This window comes from Populus nigra, chromosome 18 (genome assembly GCF_951802175.1).
Source record: "Populus nigra chromosome 18, ddPopNigr1.1, whole genome shotgun sequence".
NCBI classification, from domain to species: domain Eukaryota; kingdom Viridiplantae; phylum Streptophyta; class Magnoliopsida; order Malpighiales; family Salicaceae; genus Populus; species Populus nigra.
The window spans coordinates 11042086-11059411 of NC_084869.1; the positions used below are offsets into that span (position 1 = coordinate 11042086).

Here is a 17326-nt window from a genome sequence, read left to right on the forward strand (position 1 = left end):
TACTCCCACATTTGTTTTTCTTCACTAGCATCACACGACATATACTTGGCAATACAACACTGCACAATCATCTAACACATCTAACTTTTATTTTTGGTAATTCAGAGTGTTTGGGTTAGCTTATGCGCGTCATAATTAATTTCTAGATTCATTAAATACCTTGTAAGTTCAATAAACAAATAAAAGATCACGAAAATGATAAGTATACACACTGAATCTCAAACTCAAATAACAGAAATAAGTAAACCATACCTCTACTGGTAGGTCAGAAGGCTCGGTACTGACACACCTAATTCTTAGTTACCAATCTCGTCGATGAATATTTTTTTCTCGTCAATTATCTTTCTCATCAACAGCCGTAGTTTTAATCCTAATAGAACCATGTCTGCACTCCATAACTTATTTTACAGGTTACCATGTGATACAAATAATTATTTTTATAATTTCTCTATAATTTATGATCAGATAATTTTATATCATCAAGGTATATAAATATTTTAGATCACAAAATTATAACATAGACAAAACCATAAAACAACACAATATAAAACAATCAAACACATTCTCATATGTTTTTCATTATCGGTCTCTTTATTATATATCATTTTTTTCCTATTTCGACATAAGAATTATTTTGCAGGAGTTTATAAAAATCATGTAAAAATCATGTGATTTCTCTTTACTCATTAAGAATTCAAGGATTGATTAAAATATTTAATATCACGTGAAAAGATAGACTATATAAAGAAATGTAAAAACTTTGTGTTTCTTTGATGTTCTATAAAAAATTCTAATCCCCTGAACTAGTGTATTTTTAAGAGGGTGTTTGTTTACGTGGTAGCTTTTGTTTTTAAAGCAAACCGCATAAACCAGGCGTTTGGTAACATATAAACAGCAATTTATTAGTTGGTGGGTCCCATAATTTTTTGCATGAAACCGGCGTTTTGCACAAGCAGCTGGGAGCTGCTTCTCTCCAGCTGCTTCTCTTGTAATTCACATGGGCACTGTTCATAACAGTGCCCATGCCAGGTGACGCCAGGTGAATTATAATTCACCTGGACACTGTTCACTCAAGAAGTGAACAGTCCCAAGGTGAATTATAATTCACCCGCGAGAAGCATTCACTTGGCACTATTTTCGTGAACAGTGCCAAGTGAATTTTTTTTGCACTATTTATGTGAGTTGTCATAACCCAATTTTAGCCCTTTGACTTTTAATTTAATTTTTACAGGGTTTAAAATGAAAAATTAAAAGATCAGAGATTTATTTTGATGAAAAGTGTGATTTGTCAACTTCCGTGAAAATTAAGGACTACAATGTGCTTTTATCATTCTATCTTTATCTTCAAGATAATCCCTATCTTCAAGATAATCTTTATCTTCGAGATAATCCTTGTCTTTAAGATAATGATAGTTATCCGCTTTCAAATTTGATTCTTAATCAAATTCAAACTTCAAAAAAGAGAATGAGTTTGATTGAAACTTGGTTTCTCACAAGCGAAGGGACTCTGGCACTATAAATATAGATCTCAGGGTATGAAAACGAAGGGGGGAGAGGGGGATGATTAGAGAAAAACCCCCCCAGAAAAAGGCCATTAGCAGAAATCAACCCAAAAAAGGAAATATACAGGATTTTGGGACCGGAAAAATCAACAAAACAGAGACCGAAAACCAGAGCAACAAAACAGAAACCGAAAACCAGAGCAATAAAACAGAGGTCTCAACAACAGAGGAGGAAACCAGACGAAAAAACCCAAGGGAAAGCAGGGGCAGTAGAATAAACAGAGATTACACCGAGAAGGAGAGAAAGGCACAGGAGGGTCATAGATCAGCCCTGCTATATTTGTCTTCGTCCCTGCAGAAAAAGAACAACAAAGAACCAAGGACTATTGACAACCGGCATCACCATTGTCTAGTTTCCTTCATCTTAAAACAGAGGAGACAAAACGCAAACAAAGAAAAACAGCAGAAGGAAAGAACACAAGCAGAGGAATGTCACGAGATCGCTGCTACTGCCTTCAGCGTTTCCAGAACCAGGAGAGAAAGCAAAGGAAAACGAGAATCAAAGGCATAGTAAAGAAGAGGAGAAGAGAACAGACGACCACCACGCTTCAGTTATCATCTCGGTTCCTGCATTGAGGTAAGCCCCGTTTCTTTTGCATTTTAATTCACTGCTACAGTGGCAGTGAATTATAATTCACTGGGCAGGCGTGCGTTGCGCACGCCTGCCATCCGTCCGGGTCAACGCACGCCTGCCATCCGTCCGGGTCACTGGTCTAGACCAGTGACCCGACTGAGTCAACTGGGTCAAGCCTAGCCCAAAAAAATAAAAAAAAATAAAAAAAATAAAAAAAAAGGTAGAAAGAAATAATAAATAAAAAAAATGTGTATGCCTGAATAAAAATAATATAAATTTATTGGTTTATTCACTGACGCCAGAGTTAGGAATAAAAATACCGGTTTAAATTTATATTATTTTTATTCGTTGTATTTTATTTTATTTAGATGAATAAAAATAATGTAAATTTATTGGTTTATTCACTGACGCCAGAGTCAGGAATAAAAATACCGGTTTAAATTTATATTATTTTTATTCGTTGTATTTTATTTTATTTAGCTAGAAAAATAAAACAAATTGTGTTTGCGTAAAAATAAATTTATTTTATTTTTTTATTCACTGACGCCAGAGTAAGGAATAAAAATACCGATTTAAATTTATTTTGTTTATATAGCTACGTAATATTTACCAACGCCAGAGTTGGAAGTATCCGTAGTTGAATATTCACTGACGTCAGAGTCAGGAATATTACACGCAAATCATCATAGTATAAACTAATAAACATTTAGCAATTTAAGACGAAACTAGCAATGCAGCCTGCCTTAGGCAGGACGTTTAAGGGGTGATAATATCTTCCCTTTTACGTAACCAGTCCCGAACCATAGAATCTCTGTTGACCAGTTAGGGTTCCTAGTAACCATAATACTAGGTGGCGACTCCTTAAACAAGATCATTCACCATTAAAGAACAGGATGCCAGAAATCCATTCTTTCCAAAGATTTAATAATTTTTAAGGTCGCCGCGATGTCGGGTGCGACATGAGTAAAATTTATGAGACCGCGTCTGACCTGGTAAAAAAAATTTAATATTTTTAAAATTGTATTTTATTCAAAAAAAATAATGTTTAATATTATTTAATAACACTACATAAATTAGAAGAACATCGCATGATGACGTAACACTTGTGGAATTTGATCGCAATTCCAATTCTGTTTCTGATGATATTTTACTTGATTTTGTTGCGCGCTCAAAAAACCATGGAAACTATAGTCCTTGTCAGATGAATTTTATACGTGATGAAATTGTAGATAATTTAATGGAATAATAAAAAGTATTTGATATAAAATATTATTTATTTAATAATGTAATAATGGTAGTTAAATCTACAATATTAAAATTAAAAACCATCAATATTAATACATACATCAATATATTTAATTATTTTATAACCTCAATTTGTAAAGCATTTTTTTAACCAAACACATTAAACTACTTTTTACTCAACCTCAGTTTCAACCACAGTTTTAACCAAACATATATTTTTCCAAACCAACCTCAACTAAAAGTACTTTTTATAAAACAACTTTTTTCAAACCACAACCACAACAGCAACCGCAATACCAAACACACTCTAAAGTATTTTTACCCTTTTGTCTTACAACGAGCATAAAACAAACTTTTTGTTAACATCTATCGAGCTCATACCGGTGTGATAAAAAACACACCGTTGAATAACTTGGATCTAGTACCGCGGATAATCACGGACAACAAATCTGGTATGTGATTAATTGCATTTTTAGTATTGTAGTATGAATATGTTTTAAAGTGTTTTTTAAAAAATATATATATTTTTTAAAAAAATATTTTTGACATCAGTATATTAAAATGATTAAAAAACACAAAAAAACAAAATTTAAATTTTTAATAAACAATATTTTGACTGCATTGCTAAATACGCTTTAAAACAAGATAAAATAAATTTGAGTCATTATATATGGAAATTGGAAAGGAAATGATAACTAATTCCTGGTATTATATACACACACACACACTTTAGTATATTGGCTCGTGCTCTGCAATAGGTTAATAACAAAAAAAATTCAAATGTAAAAAAAAATATGAAGAGTATAGAAAATATATTAAGTGTTTTGGATCTGGCATCAACCCAACTCTATTGGATTTTGCCGACAGCAGGGCCCTCTGTGTTTTGATTTCACTTTCGAATTATTTCCTTCAACTACCTCGTTACATTTTCTATATCAGTTTTCATTTGAGAACATTGCTTATTATTTTATTTGTAAGTAAATTTATAGACTTCAATTTTAAGTATGACTTAACTCAATGAAAGGTAAGACACAATTCTATAACTCTACTAAAGGATATAAAGCTCAATTCTACCCTTAACACCCATAAAATTATCTGTTATAGCACTCAACATAATTTGTGTAGTACGAGACAGTTCGACCATTCTTCCATTTTGTTTAATAAATCAATACTATTTCATTTTATTTTATTTTAACTAACCCATCTCATTCCCGATTCTAAATTATCAATAATTTTATTAACATTATAGAATTTGATCAGGGGTTTACAATTTATCACCATTTCTATTTTATTTATCACTATTTAATTCATCATGATGAAGTCTTTTGTTGGGGTACTATAGAGTTTCCACCGAGTAATCTGCATCTTTAAAGTATAAATTTCTGGGGTTTCATAATAACAAAACCCAAGACAATTAGGCTTCGCAGCCAAGCCAAACCCATGAAGCTTGAGTCTGGCAAAAATATCAAACCTAAGTTACTTTGGTCTGGCGCCCTTGTCAAACCCTAGTTTCTGGAGTGTGGTCGTGCCAGATCTAGGTATGATCTTATTACTATTTTTTCTAATAGCAATAATATTTTTTTAAAATTTATTAATAATTATATAAATAATATTAATAATAACGAAAAAGAATAATAACAAGAACAACAATATGAATAATAATAATTTTTAATTTTACCCTTCAAATCAAATCTATGGTTGTTTTTTAATAGTAATAATATTTTTAAAAAAATTCATTAATAATAATATTAAACTTATTTGAACCAAGTTTTTATAGTTTTCAATTCCTTCAAATCAAATTTATGGTTTTTCTTTAATAGTAATAATATTTTTTTAAAATTTATTACTAATAATAATAACTTTTAATTTTACCCTTCAAATCAAATCTATGATTTTTTTTCAATAGTAATAATATTTTTTTAAAAAAATTATTAATAATATTAATAATATTAATAATAATAAAAATAATAATATTAAACATGCATGACTCAAGTTCTTAGAATTTTTAATTTTACCCTTCAAATAAAATCTATGGTTTTTCTTTAACAGTAATAATATTTTTTTTCAAATTTATGAATAATAATAATAATAATAAGTAGTGGTAGTATTAATGATTATTAATACTAATGCTAATTAACTTGGGTCTGGCACGTTTCTAGATTCAAGGTACTTTGGTCTGGCAACTCATACCAAACTAAAGCAAACAACTAACAAATAGAGAATAATTGTGCATTTTATTTGTCAGGAGAGAGAAAAAAAAATACAAATAATCGATCACCTGCAACAATCTAACTATGATTTGTCTGCACGCGCCACACCGTGTAGAACAAAACATGTCTGTGCATCTATCTAGACGGTGAATAATTAAATTTGACCACTGAAAGACGTCACACACGTCTCCTGAACAGAATGAGCGCCGCCAAATCATTAGAACATGTGTAAACATGCTACAACAGCTTTGAAAATGAAAAATGAAAAATGAAAAGACAACACCCCCTTGTTCCTTTTTAGTACATGTTATATTTATGTAAATTTTACTATCGCAATCCATAATTATCATTTAGCTTTAGGAATATTTTATCCTATGTTCGCTTGCTAAGGGAAGTAAACTTGTAAATTGAAGTTATAGTAGAATTCTTTAAACTCACCAAACATGCATGTTAGTTTTACTTTAGGTAGGAGGTTGTAAAGTGCAGTAAAATTCATCTAGAGCTAATTTCGATTAAAACACTCTGTTGTAACTTTTGAATTGTAATTATATTAAAAGGTAAAACTCCCTCGGGATTAATTTCAATTAGTTTTCAAACTTATTTTCTTTATCTCGATTAGGTCTTTAATATATTAATAAATTCATAATTAGATTTTTTGGTAGTTAAAGTTAACAAAATGGTTGGGTAATCTATGAGGACTGTCCAAATATATACCATTGTTTAGACATTTATTCCGTGGGACTTCTTGTGGTGCTATTATTCTTTTTTTCTTTTCTTTTCCTTTTACTTATAGAAGATATATTTCTAAAGTATTTTTACTTTTTTTTTTCAAATTAGAGAAAAAAATAAAAAGGTTTTTTTTTAATAAAAGCAATACAAAAAAAAAACGTGTACGTGTTCCAATATTGCTACTTTGAGATCCATTTTTCTTATGTTGCCTGTCTTTGGTACCGAAGAAAGATAAGTTGGATCCTTAGCCCAACTCATCTTCTTTATAAATATATATATAAAAATTATTGGGCTTTTATTAGGCCCAACCCAACTGAATTGGGCTTGGTTCTTGGAGCCAATCAATCCATCCCCTAAACTAAGGGTATGTTTGCCTAATACATTCTAATGCATATTTTTTAATTTTTAATTTATTTTTATTTTAATGTTTAGCCAAATAAGCCTAATAAAAAGGCAAGAAATCATGGGGAAAAAACTCATAGACCATTTTGAAATTATTTGTGGGTCCCTTGGATGTTTTCTCAACAATTTCACCTAATATCGAGTTGTAGAGTTACACTATAAGATACAGATCTGGTATTAAAAATACTTGATTTTTCTCTGAAGTTTCAAAAAAGTCCAAAAAAAAATCCTCATTTAAAAAAATACAAAAACATGTTCTATTTTTGTGCATGCGATCAAATCCTAAAGTTTTTTCTTCATGCATATTTTCTAAAAAAAAACAAAATTACATTTTTACCATATTTAAAAAATACATAATGAATATCGTAACCAATTTATAATTATTTTATTTGACCAAAATACAAAAAATCTCACAACAATTATTTTGTTATTTAGAGTGTTAGAACTTAGCAGTAGACTTTAATACGTGGGAGTATAAAATTATATTGTAAAGCATATCCTTAATATTAAATATACAAAATAGAAAATAAATATGATGCTAAAATTAGAGCATGCCACGACAATCATCATTAATTTAGTTTTTATTGTTGTTGTTGTTTTTATTACTATTACCATTATTATTATTATCATCACTAATAATAGTATTTTCATTATTATTATTATTATTACTACCACTAACATTATTATTTTTTTTATTAGCATCATCATCATCATCATTATTGTTGTTAATATCACCATTACTATTATTATTATCGTTGAAAAAATAAAAGTCATGAACTTAATTTGAAGGATAGAATTGAATACTATAAAAACCTTGACAAAAGGGCTAAGAAAAAAAAAGGGGACCAAAGTGGAATCATTATTATCATTAAAAAAACACAAACTATAAAGGATAAAATTGAAAGCCATAAAAACTTTGATAAAAGGACGAATGACAAAAATAAAAAATTAAATGTAGAGGGATCAAATTGAAAAACATTATCCATACAAATTAAAAAGTAAGGGTTAAATTGAAAAAAACTTTAACAATATATATATATATATATATATATATATAAATTAAAATGACTAAATCTTAAATACTGATAATAATGAGGACCATAGTGTATTTATTGGGTTAAGAGAGAGAAATGAAATGAAAAAAAGAATCATCAGTGATAAATCAGCAGCATCTGGACACCACGCACCACTCCAAATAAAAAAAAAAAGGCAGGAATAACATGAGATAGCTAAAATTCATTTTTTTAGCACTTGGAGCCACAACACATGTCATCTAAAGTATTTGGATGGCTCTAGTATACCAATAATATTTTCAAATTAAAAATATTATTTTAATAGTAAATTATATAATTATTTTTTACTAATATAACAACTAGTAAAAAAATCAGAGTTGAAAGACTATAATATCCCTTACCCTAGTAAATTAAATTTCTTTTATCCATATAGGGAATGACTCACTAACTTTTATATATTTATCATATATTTTTTTAATGTGTTTATTTTTATGTTTTAAAAATATTTTTTGAAATTAATTTTTTTTGTAATTCTAATTTTTTTATTTTATGTGCTGATTTTAAAAATAAATTTTAAAAAATAAAAAATATTATTTTAATATATTTATTAAAAACAAATCCTACCACAATCTAAAACACTAATTTAATATGCCAAAAAGATCTGAACCGTTGAAGAAATAAGCAGAAAGCACGGACACGTTATACAAAGAAGCCAGAACATGCCAGGAGAAGCATCGATATCAAAGCAAACTCGTACGTGGATGTCCCCTCATTAAAGTAAACTCCACATCTTTCCTTTCTTCACTCTCCTTTTTCACTCTCTTTCCCACAAACCCCTTTTTCTTTCACACTTTCTTACTCTGTAACAATCCCTTCTCTTTTGTTGATATGGCAGATTGGGGGCCGGTGATAGTAGCAGTGGTGCTGTTTGTGCTGTTAGTACCAGGGCTGTTATTCCAGATACCTGGAAGGAACAGGGTGGTTGAGTTTGGCAATATGCAGACGAGTGGTGCTTCTATTGTTGTCCATGCTATTATTTATTTTGGCCTCATCACTATCTTCCTTATTGCCATTGGTGTTCACATCTATGCTGGCTAGCTAATTGTCATTGATTCCCTTTTCAATCTTGTAATCTCTGTTTCATGTTTCCCCCCCTTTTGTTTCTCCTCAGTTGATTGAACTTTTGCTACTGTTGTAATTAATTTCTGTTTCCTTTATGTTCAATTTGAATCATGGAGGCGTCAAGCTTTTAGGGTTTTTCAATTGGTAGTTAATTTTTGTGGGATTTATGTAGTGATCGAGTCATGATGTTCGTGGATTTGATACTAATTATCCAGAAGAACGCACTCTACTTGTTGTGACTGGCTTGGCATGGTTTTTGTGTTGATTTCTATCAGTTGTTTGTCTTTGGGATGAAAAGAAACATGTCGATCACTCTTTTGGAGACTAGGATTCAAAATTAGTTGTATTTAAGTACTTAACTTTGTTAATTATGTTCTCAAACCATTATTTATGCAAGTAAATCTCTCTAAATATTCACCCACAATTTACTAGATATTTAGGGCTTTTTGTGCGTGTTTTTTAAAAATAATTTTTTTAAAAAAATATATATTATTTTAATTATTTTTGAAAATCAATCTTTATCCATAACATGCTATTAGTATAGTTTATCTAGGATTCACTACTTTTTTCAGTGCACGGGAATCTAAGGATAATTTTCAAAAAAAAAATTGAAAATATTTTATATTTTTTTATTTAAATTAATATTTTTTTAGTGTTTTTAAATTATTTTAATGTGTTAATATTAAAAATAATTTTTAAAATAAAAAAAATATTATTTTAATATATTTTTGAGTAAAATTTTTTTTTTAAAATAATCATAACTATATTTTCAAATAATTTTCAAGGTTATTGATAAGATTTGTTTTATTCACTATTAATAAAATTTGTGTGGCAATGATATTGATGGGGGTGGTGTTCATTATAAGATGGATTTTATTAGTTTAGTTTTGAAAATGATAATAATGATGAAATGATAATTATTTTAATAAGGTGGCAATCATGAGTCAATTGTGGCTGTTAATGCTATAGTAGTGTTTGGGGGTTTTAATGAGATAATGATGAAGATAATAGTGCTACAGTGATTATGGTGATAGTAATAATAATAAATGGTGGTAGTAATAATAATAAAAAGTTATGGATAGATTGGTGGTATAGAAAAACAAGAGTAAATCTTTTTTTTTATGATGTTTAAATATTTTACTTTAAATCATAATGTTTTTTTTGTTAATTTATTTGTTTTCACCCTCACACCCTAAAAATTGAATAAAATATTTTCTTTCTTTTATATTACAACTTTTATATCTCACATATGTTGAATTTAGAATAATATTTAGTATTGTGGTAATATTATTTTTTAAAATGTTTATTATTTAAATATATATATATATATAATATTTTTTATTTTTTATTTTTTTTATATCAAATAAAAAAATAAAAAAAATCATAAAACTTGATTTCTGCCGCAAAAATAATCTTCACCCCTAGATCTTGTTTGGTCCATAAAAAAAACTGTAGTATATTGTGTGCATGGATAGATGTAGGATCTCGGCTTGGGGGTGTGAGGACAGAGCATGGTGAACATTTTGCCGATTGATTAGTAAACGGCGAAGAGTAACGGTGACGTATAAATGAAGGGGCAATTCCATTATCGAGAGTCTAGATTGGTTAATGTGCTTGATAGTCGAGTCTAATAGGAAGTAACTGCAGTTTGTAAGGCAGCGTTTGGGACTGTAGTGTTTGGAAAAAAATATTTTTTTTTATTTTTTAATTGTTTTTATGTTTTGATGTTAAAAATAATTTTTAATAACTAAATAAAATATTATTTTAATATATTTTTAATTAAAAAATACTTTAAAAAATAATAACTAATATACAAACGTTGCAACAAGATTTAGATTTTGACTAGCTATATGAACAATTTTTCATTGTGAAATTACATCTTTTTTCCATAAAAAAAATAATTATATAGGATTTTTTTACTTTTTTATATAATTTTTTTTAAAATATAAATCAAAAAATTTATACAAGCATTTAATTAAATAAATCAAGAATAATTTGTGTCAATAAATATAAAACAAATCATACATGATAACTAGAAATGAAATTTAAAAAATTAAGCAACAAATATAGATTAAAATAATTGACATTATAACATGATATATTTACCATATTGTATTTATTGAATTTATTTATTAAAAATATTTTTTTATTTTAGTAATAAATTTTATCTATATAAATATAAAAAATATAAATGAATAAGAATAATATCTTTAAAAATTAAATACATACAAAATAATATAATAAAAGCCTCTATTCAAAATAGCTTAATAAAAAAATTTTAAAAAATCATAGAAGGGATACACTAATTGAAACATAAATTAAAAGAATTATTTAAAAAAATAAATTAAAAAAAGATAGCAATTAAAGTAAAAACCAAAATTTGAATAAAAAATTGCAACTATACTTTAGGTACCGCAAACATATTTTAAAAAATTAAAAAAATACAAAAAACTTAAATTACAGGCCAATTAAATTTAATAAATTGATTTTGTTTAAAACATATTGAGTTTCAAGGGCCAACATCTCACATCTATCGAGTTTAGATCTTGTTCGGTGCATTAAAAAACGGTGTATATTGTGTGCATGTATAGATGGAGGATCTCTCAGCTTGGGGGGTGTGGGGATTTTGCAGACGACGTAATAAACTAGAAGTCGTCGCCGAGCATTTGTTGGGCCATGCCGACGGGAAAGGGTACCACCGTACCAGTGAGGTGTATATGAAGTGGCAATTTCAATTTCAAGGGTCAAGATTGGTCAACGTGCTTGGGAGTCGAGTCCGAGAGGAAGTAACGACGGGCTTTGAGTCTTGAAAGTTGTGCTTCTTTCCATGGTACCTATGCAGTGCTGGCCGGCATGTCAAGAAAAAACGACAAGAGACACGCTGCCACATGATTTAGATTCACGTAAGCTATTTGACTTTGTGTTTTGCCGCGCTGGTCATATATAAAAGTTTATACTTTCCTTTTAAGTGTTTTTTTATATCAATAAAATTAAAAATTTTATGGAAATATCTATTCAAATAAATCAAGAGTTATTTGAGTAAATAAATAATAAATTTTTTATCAATAATAATTATATATATATATACACACACATGAAATTGAATGAACAAAATAAAAAAATATTAAACAATACTTCACATATTAGAAATATCATCTAAAATTAAATGTATTTTTTAATAATAAATTTCATCTGTATAAAACATAAAATAAACTATAATAACAATAATACTCCTAAAAACTACATACATATAAAGTAATTTAATAAAAGCCTTTATTCAAAAAAGGCTAAATAAATAAATTATAGAAGAGGGATATTAATTAAATCATAAATTAAAAAATTCTTTTTAAAAAAGACATATTAAAAAAATATTAATTAAAATAAAAGCAAATATTAGAATAAAAAAATAACAACAATAGTCTAAGTGCCACAAACACCTTTTTTTAAAAAAATAAATAAACAATTGAGTCATCAGCTCGATCACTTTTATTAAGCTTGTTTTGTTTTTGTTAAAGAATAAAAAAAGACAAATGTAGTAAACATACAAAAAAAATCACGATAACTTAAAAAAAAACTTTAAAAATACATGATCACATAAAAAAGAATAAAAAAACTAGTTTGGGTCTACCTAATATAATGTGGTAGACATGTAGTCTGAGTAATAAGAGGGGAGACAACCTAGTTTAATTCATAAAACTTGTGGGTCAGGTCATGAAATCAGGATAAATTGATAGAAAAAAGTTAAAGAAAACCATAAAGTCAATTTATTTTTTTGAAAAAAAACAAAATATTAAACAATAAAATTGAAAAATAAAAATAGACAAAAAAAAAGATGTCAATTTGCATTAACTTTTTAAACTTGTGATTCAAGTCATCAAACCGAAAAACACCATACATAAAGAAACCACGAAGCCAAGTACCAAGCAAATTAAACACTGGAGGAAAAATTTAGAGAAAAATATCAATTACATAAAATAATTTAAAATTAAAAAATAAGAGTGAAAATCAAAATAAAAAATAAATCAGAGGGCAACCCAAATTTTTGATTGGAGAGTTAAATTGAAAAGAAATAACTTCAACAAAATAAAATAAAAATTAAAATAATATTGATCAAATTAGAAAAAATAATAGACCATAAACTTAGATTGAAAAATAAAATTGAAATCAATAAATTTTTTACAAAAGGGTTAAGGAAACAAATTAGAAATCAAAAGAATGTGAATGAATTAGAAAAAATAATACATGATAAATTGGAATTGAAGGAATAAATTGAAAACAAATAAAAAATTTATAAAAGGATTAAGAATAAAAAATAAAAAAAATAAAAACTAAAATTAAAATATAAAAACAAAAAGAATTGCTCATAGGCAACAATCAACCTTATTTTTCCCAACACACAACGCACTATGAGAAAAAGAAATTTGAAGCTTTTTCAATAACACGATGGAATAACAGGTTTGACCAACGGGAGACAACACATGCGTTGCCTGAGCGTGAAATTTATAATTAAAAAAGATAAAAACCTAGTATTTTAAAGTTTAAACCATTTAGAATTTAGTCCCTGTATTTTTAAATCTAGATTTCACCTCTTTTATATTATAAACTATAAAATCCTCTTCTTTTATTTTCCTTCCTTCTCATTTTCCGATCTATATTGCTTCAGATCTGGCTTCTCTGTATTGCCATCTCCTTGAATCTCTTTTCTCACGTTATTTCTCCAATTGTTTCACCTTCAATTGCAAAGTACTGTCAAGTGTCAACAAGGATTTGAACACTGAAGCAGAGAGAAGGAAATATCTTGAGAAAGAGATAAAAAAAATAAAAAATTCATTGGCGGCCCGCGGAGATCCTTAATGTCTTTCCAAGGTGAATTTATAGATAGAGTTGAGAAATTGAGAGCCCACAATCTAGTTTCAACATTCGAATCTCCCCGGCATTGAAAACTCAGTTCAGTGCGTGCTTCACATGGTTCCATTCAGTGTCCTTCGAAAGTTTGCTATTGATTCTGCAAGAAATTGCAAAGAAAAAAAGAAAGATGCTTCCAATTTAATTGTGTTGATTTCTTTCTTTGGAATTCTACACATATGATCTCTTGAGTTTGAATGTCATTAGAAGCTTAAGCATGCGGCCATCAGAGGCGCTTGGGCAGTTGACTAAACTAGCTTTGGACAGTAGACTATTTTCATGGAGCCAATTGTATTTTGAATTCAGTGTCCTTCAAAAGTTTGCTATTGATTCTGCAAGAAATTGCAAAGAAAAAAAGAAAAAAAAATATAGGGTTTGTTTCTTAGTGGTGGCTGGTGAGAGGGAGGAGATGGAAGGAAGGGAAAGAGGAGGGAGAGAAGGAAAAAAGAAGAGAAAAAAAAGAGGGATTTTATGAAAATTAACATGGACTGATTTCAAATGACGTAAAGTGAAAAGAAGATACAAATCCGATTACTGAAATATAAATAATAAGAAGTGTTCGGAGTCCGATAATATATATATATATATATATATATATATATCAAAGTAATCTTTTGGTAATTATCTAAACCTTCCATTTCTCAAAATTCTTAAACATACATCATCTAAATTGATTCTGATGATTGAATTTTCTTTTTCACACTGGCTCGCCCTTTAAACGTATGTACCCGAATTTATTCGAAAATCTTAGGATATTTCTTAATTAACCATTTTTCAAAATTATTAAAAATAAATAATCTAATTGATTCTGATAACTGGGATTGTTTTTGTTTTTTTTTTATCAGCGCTCACCGAGCATAATCTTTGAGCATGTAAAATTCTCGAGAAATCATTAAGTGTTAAAAAATCATAATACGTAGCAGCATGCAACCAATTAGTTTAAAGAAGAATATGTAAGTAATTCTAAGTTTTGAGTTTTGTTATTTAAAGATTATTAGTTTAAATATTATAAATTTTAAAATTATTAAAAATTTATATGGTTATTAATTTTAAAATATTATAAAATTAGTTAAGATAAATATAAATTAATTTAAAAATTAAAAATTAAAAAAAATAAAAATTCGTAAGTTGTGGAATGAAAGGAAGGAACCCACAGGCTTCTGCGTTTCTCGTCTGATAATGTGGAAATGGAGTGTGGCTTTTAAGGTTTATCTTCGCGGCCCCACGTGTCCATTTTCCATCAGCCATCGATCGATTACAGAGAAAGCTGCTTCCCCACTCATCTCAAAATGTCTAAATTCATTGTGAAAAGTGATCTACGTTTCGATTTGTTATTGAACTAGACCAGTCGTCCACCCTACGTTCTTGCACTTCAGATCAAGCCAAAAATAAATGCGTTGGCATTTCTGATGTGTTTCTTTTACATAATTGTTTTTTAATTATGATTTAAAAAATTAATGTATATACTTAATCAAGAATATATATATATATATATATATATATATATATATATATATATATATATGCATGCAAGAAAGAGTTATCCATATTAAATAAAAATTAAATTGAAAAATTAAAAGATAAACACAAATTAAAATATTTGATCTTATATCACAATCCATGTTTGATTATATTTAATAATATTATTTTTTGAAACAAACATTTTATTTAATTAAATAAAAATAAAAATAAATAATCACTGATTAAATAAAACTTAAACAAAAATTATTAGGCAAGGTTGCATAAAAAATATTTATTAATATCAGAACAAATATTATAATTTTATTCGAAAATTAAATATAAATAAAATGATATTTTTCTGAAAAAAATAACAAAACCATTTATAATTAATTAGTTTCAATTAAATTTGAATACCCATCAAGCTGGGCATTACACACACCTATTTAACCAATTCATTTTAATTTATCTAAATTTAAACGAAAGGAAAGAAAAAAAAGAAAAAAAAAAGCTAAAAAAACAAAAACAGCCTAACACGACAAAAAAAGGGGCCCCACCTCACATGCACACCTGATTATTTTTTTTAGAATGTATTTGTTTGCGCCTCGCGCTGCGCGGCGCACCTTCATGGTTTTTGGCGCGTGTATTTTTTAAACAAATATATTTTTTAAAAAATATATAATTATGAAATTAAAAAAATTTTAAAAAAATTTAGATAATTTTTAAGGCCAGAAAATGCTGAAACCTTAAAAAAAAACTTTTTTTTTTTAATTTTGACCTCCCAGCTCTAAATCTCTTGCAAACAACAAAGTTGATGTTGTTTTTACAAGATCAAGTACCAATAAAAAATCAAGATGTTTTTCTAAAATTATGATTGCCCAATAAAAATTAAATTTAAATAAATTATAAAATTTAATTGTCAATTAACATAAAGAAAATCAAAAGTCCAAAGTCTAGTGAACATAAATAGCTTGATAATTTTTTAATTAAGCACAATTAAATAGCTTGATAATTTGTGTTAGGAAATCCAAAGTCCAGTGAACATAAAGGATTATTATTATTATTATTATAAATAGATGTAGAAAAGGAGTTGTTGAAAGAGGGAGAAAAATAGAATGTTAAAAGAGGGAGAAAAATAGACAAAATGATAAAACTGTAACTTATATGATTTAACAACATAGCACCATATAAATGCTTATATTTTAAAATTTTAAAATAATTATTAAAATTTTATATTTATTTCATTTAAAATTTACTTTTTTTATCTATAAAATAATTTTTTTAAAAAATAAAAATCTGTGTAAATAGTATTTATATTTCAAGACGACTCCAACCTCAAATTAAAATCTTAGCTCCACGCATCCATGAAGCAACATGTTCATTCCAGCATGAAGCTGTATTATGTGTCTAAAATTATGGTCGAAGATAGATTCCGATAGAAAATTAGAGACCTACGACAACGCCGGGGAATATTAGTTTTTAAGGTTAAATTTACATTTCATTTTGTTTTTAATTTGAAAAATTATTAAATTAATATTTTTCTAAGTGTTTTTCTTGATTTTGACTGATATTAAAAATTAAAAAATTATTTTAATATATTTATAATTAAAAAATATCAATATCGTATTACCAAATATACTAAGAGAATATTTATTTTCGTAATTATTTTAGTTTTAAATTATTTTTTATTTTTTAAAATTATTTTAATATATTTCTAAATAAAAAATACTCTATACATATTTTAATCTAATATATTACATCAAAGCACGATAGAAATTCGATAGAAGTTCAGACAATATGGTCTGGTTTGAATAGAAAAAAGGAAAAGGACAAAAGAAAAGGCCAACATGGTCCGCTGTCTGAAAGCTCTTCCATGCAGAATGGCTCCCACTGCTGATTTTTGTCTTCTCCTCCATTGACCACCTTCATTTTATTCAAAAGGATATGATTATGAGATTCACTAACAAACGATTTGGAAAATCAAATCAATCAAATCTCCATGCCACGTGTCATTCTCCTTTAGGATGTATTAGAATCCTTTCACTGCACCATCTTAACTCTGCGTGTCATGCATTCGTGGTTTAATGTGAATTAAAAACAGGATTA

General features: G+C 27.6%; 1 protein-coding gene across 1 annotated transcript; it reads left to right on the top strand.

Annotated features, from left to right (window-relative positions):
• Positions 1 to 8477: 8477 nt before the first annotated feature.
• LOC133678432 (uncharacterized) lies at positions 8478 to 9096 on the top strand. The gene has a single exon (XM_062100725.1). It carries the CDS (start codon positions 8624 to 8626, stop codon positions 8831 to 8833), a length of 210 nt encoding a protein of 69 aa, XP_061956709.1. The 5' UTR covers positions 8478 to 8623; the 3' UTR covers positions 8834 to 9096.
• The last annotated feature ends 8230 nt before the right edge of the window (positions 9097 to 17326 follow it).

Coding starts and splice junctions, on each gene's coding strand:
- LOC133678432 (XM_062100725.1), top strand. CDS start 8,624: ATGGCAGATTGGGGGCCGGTGATAGTAGCAGTGGTGCTGTTTGTGCTG.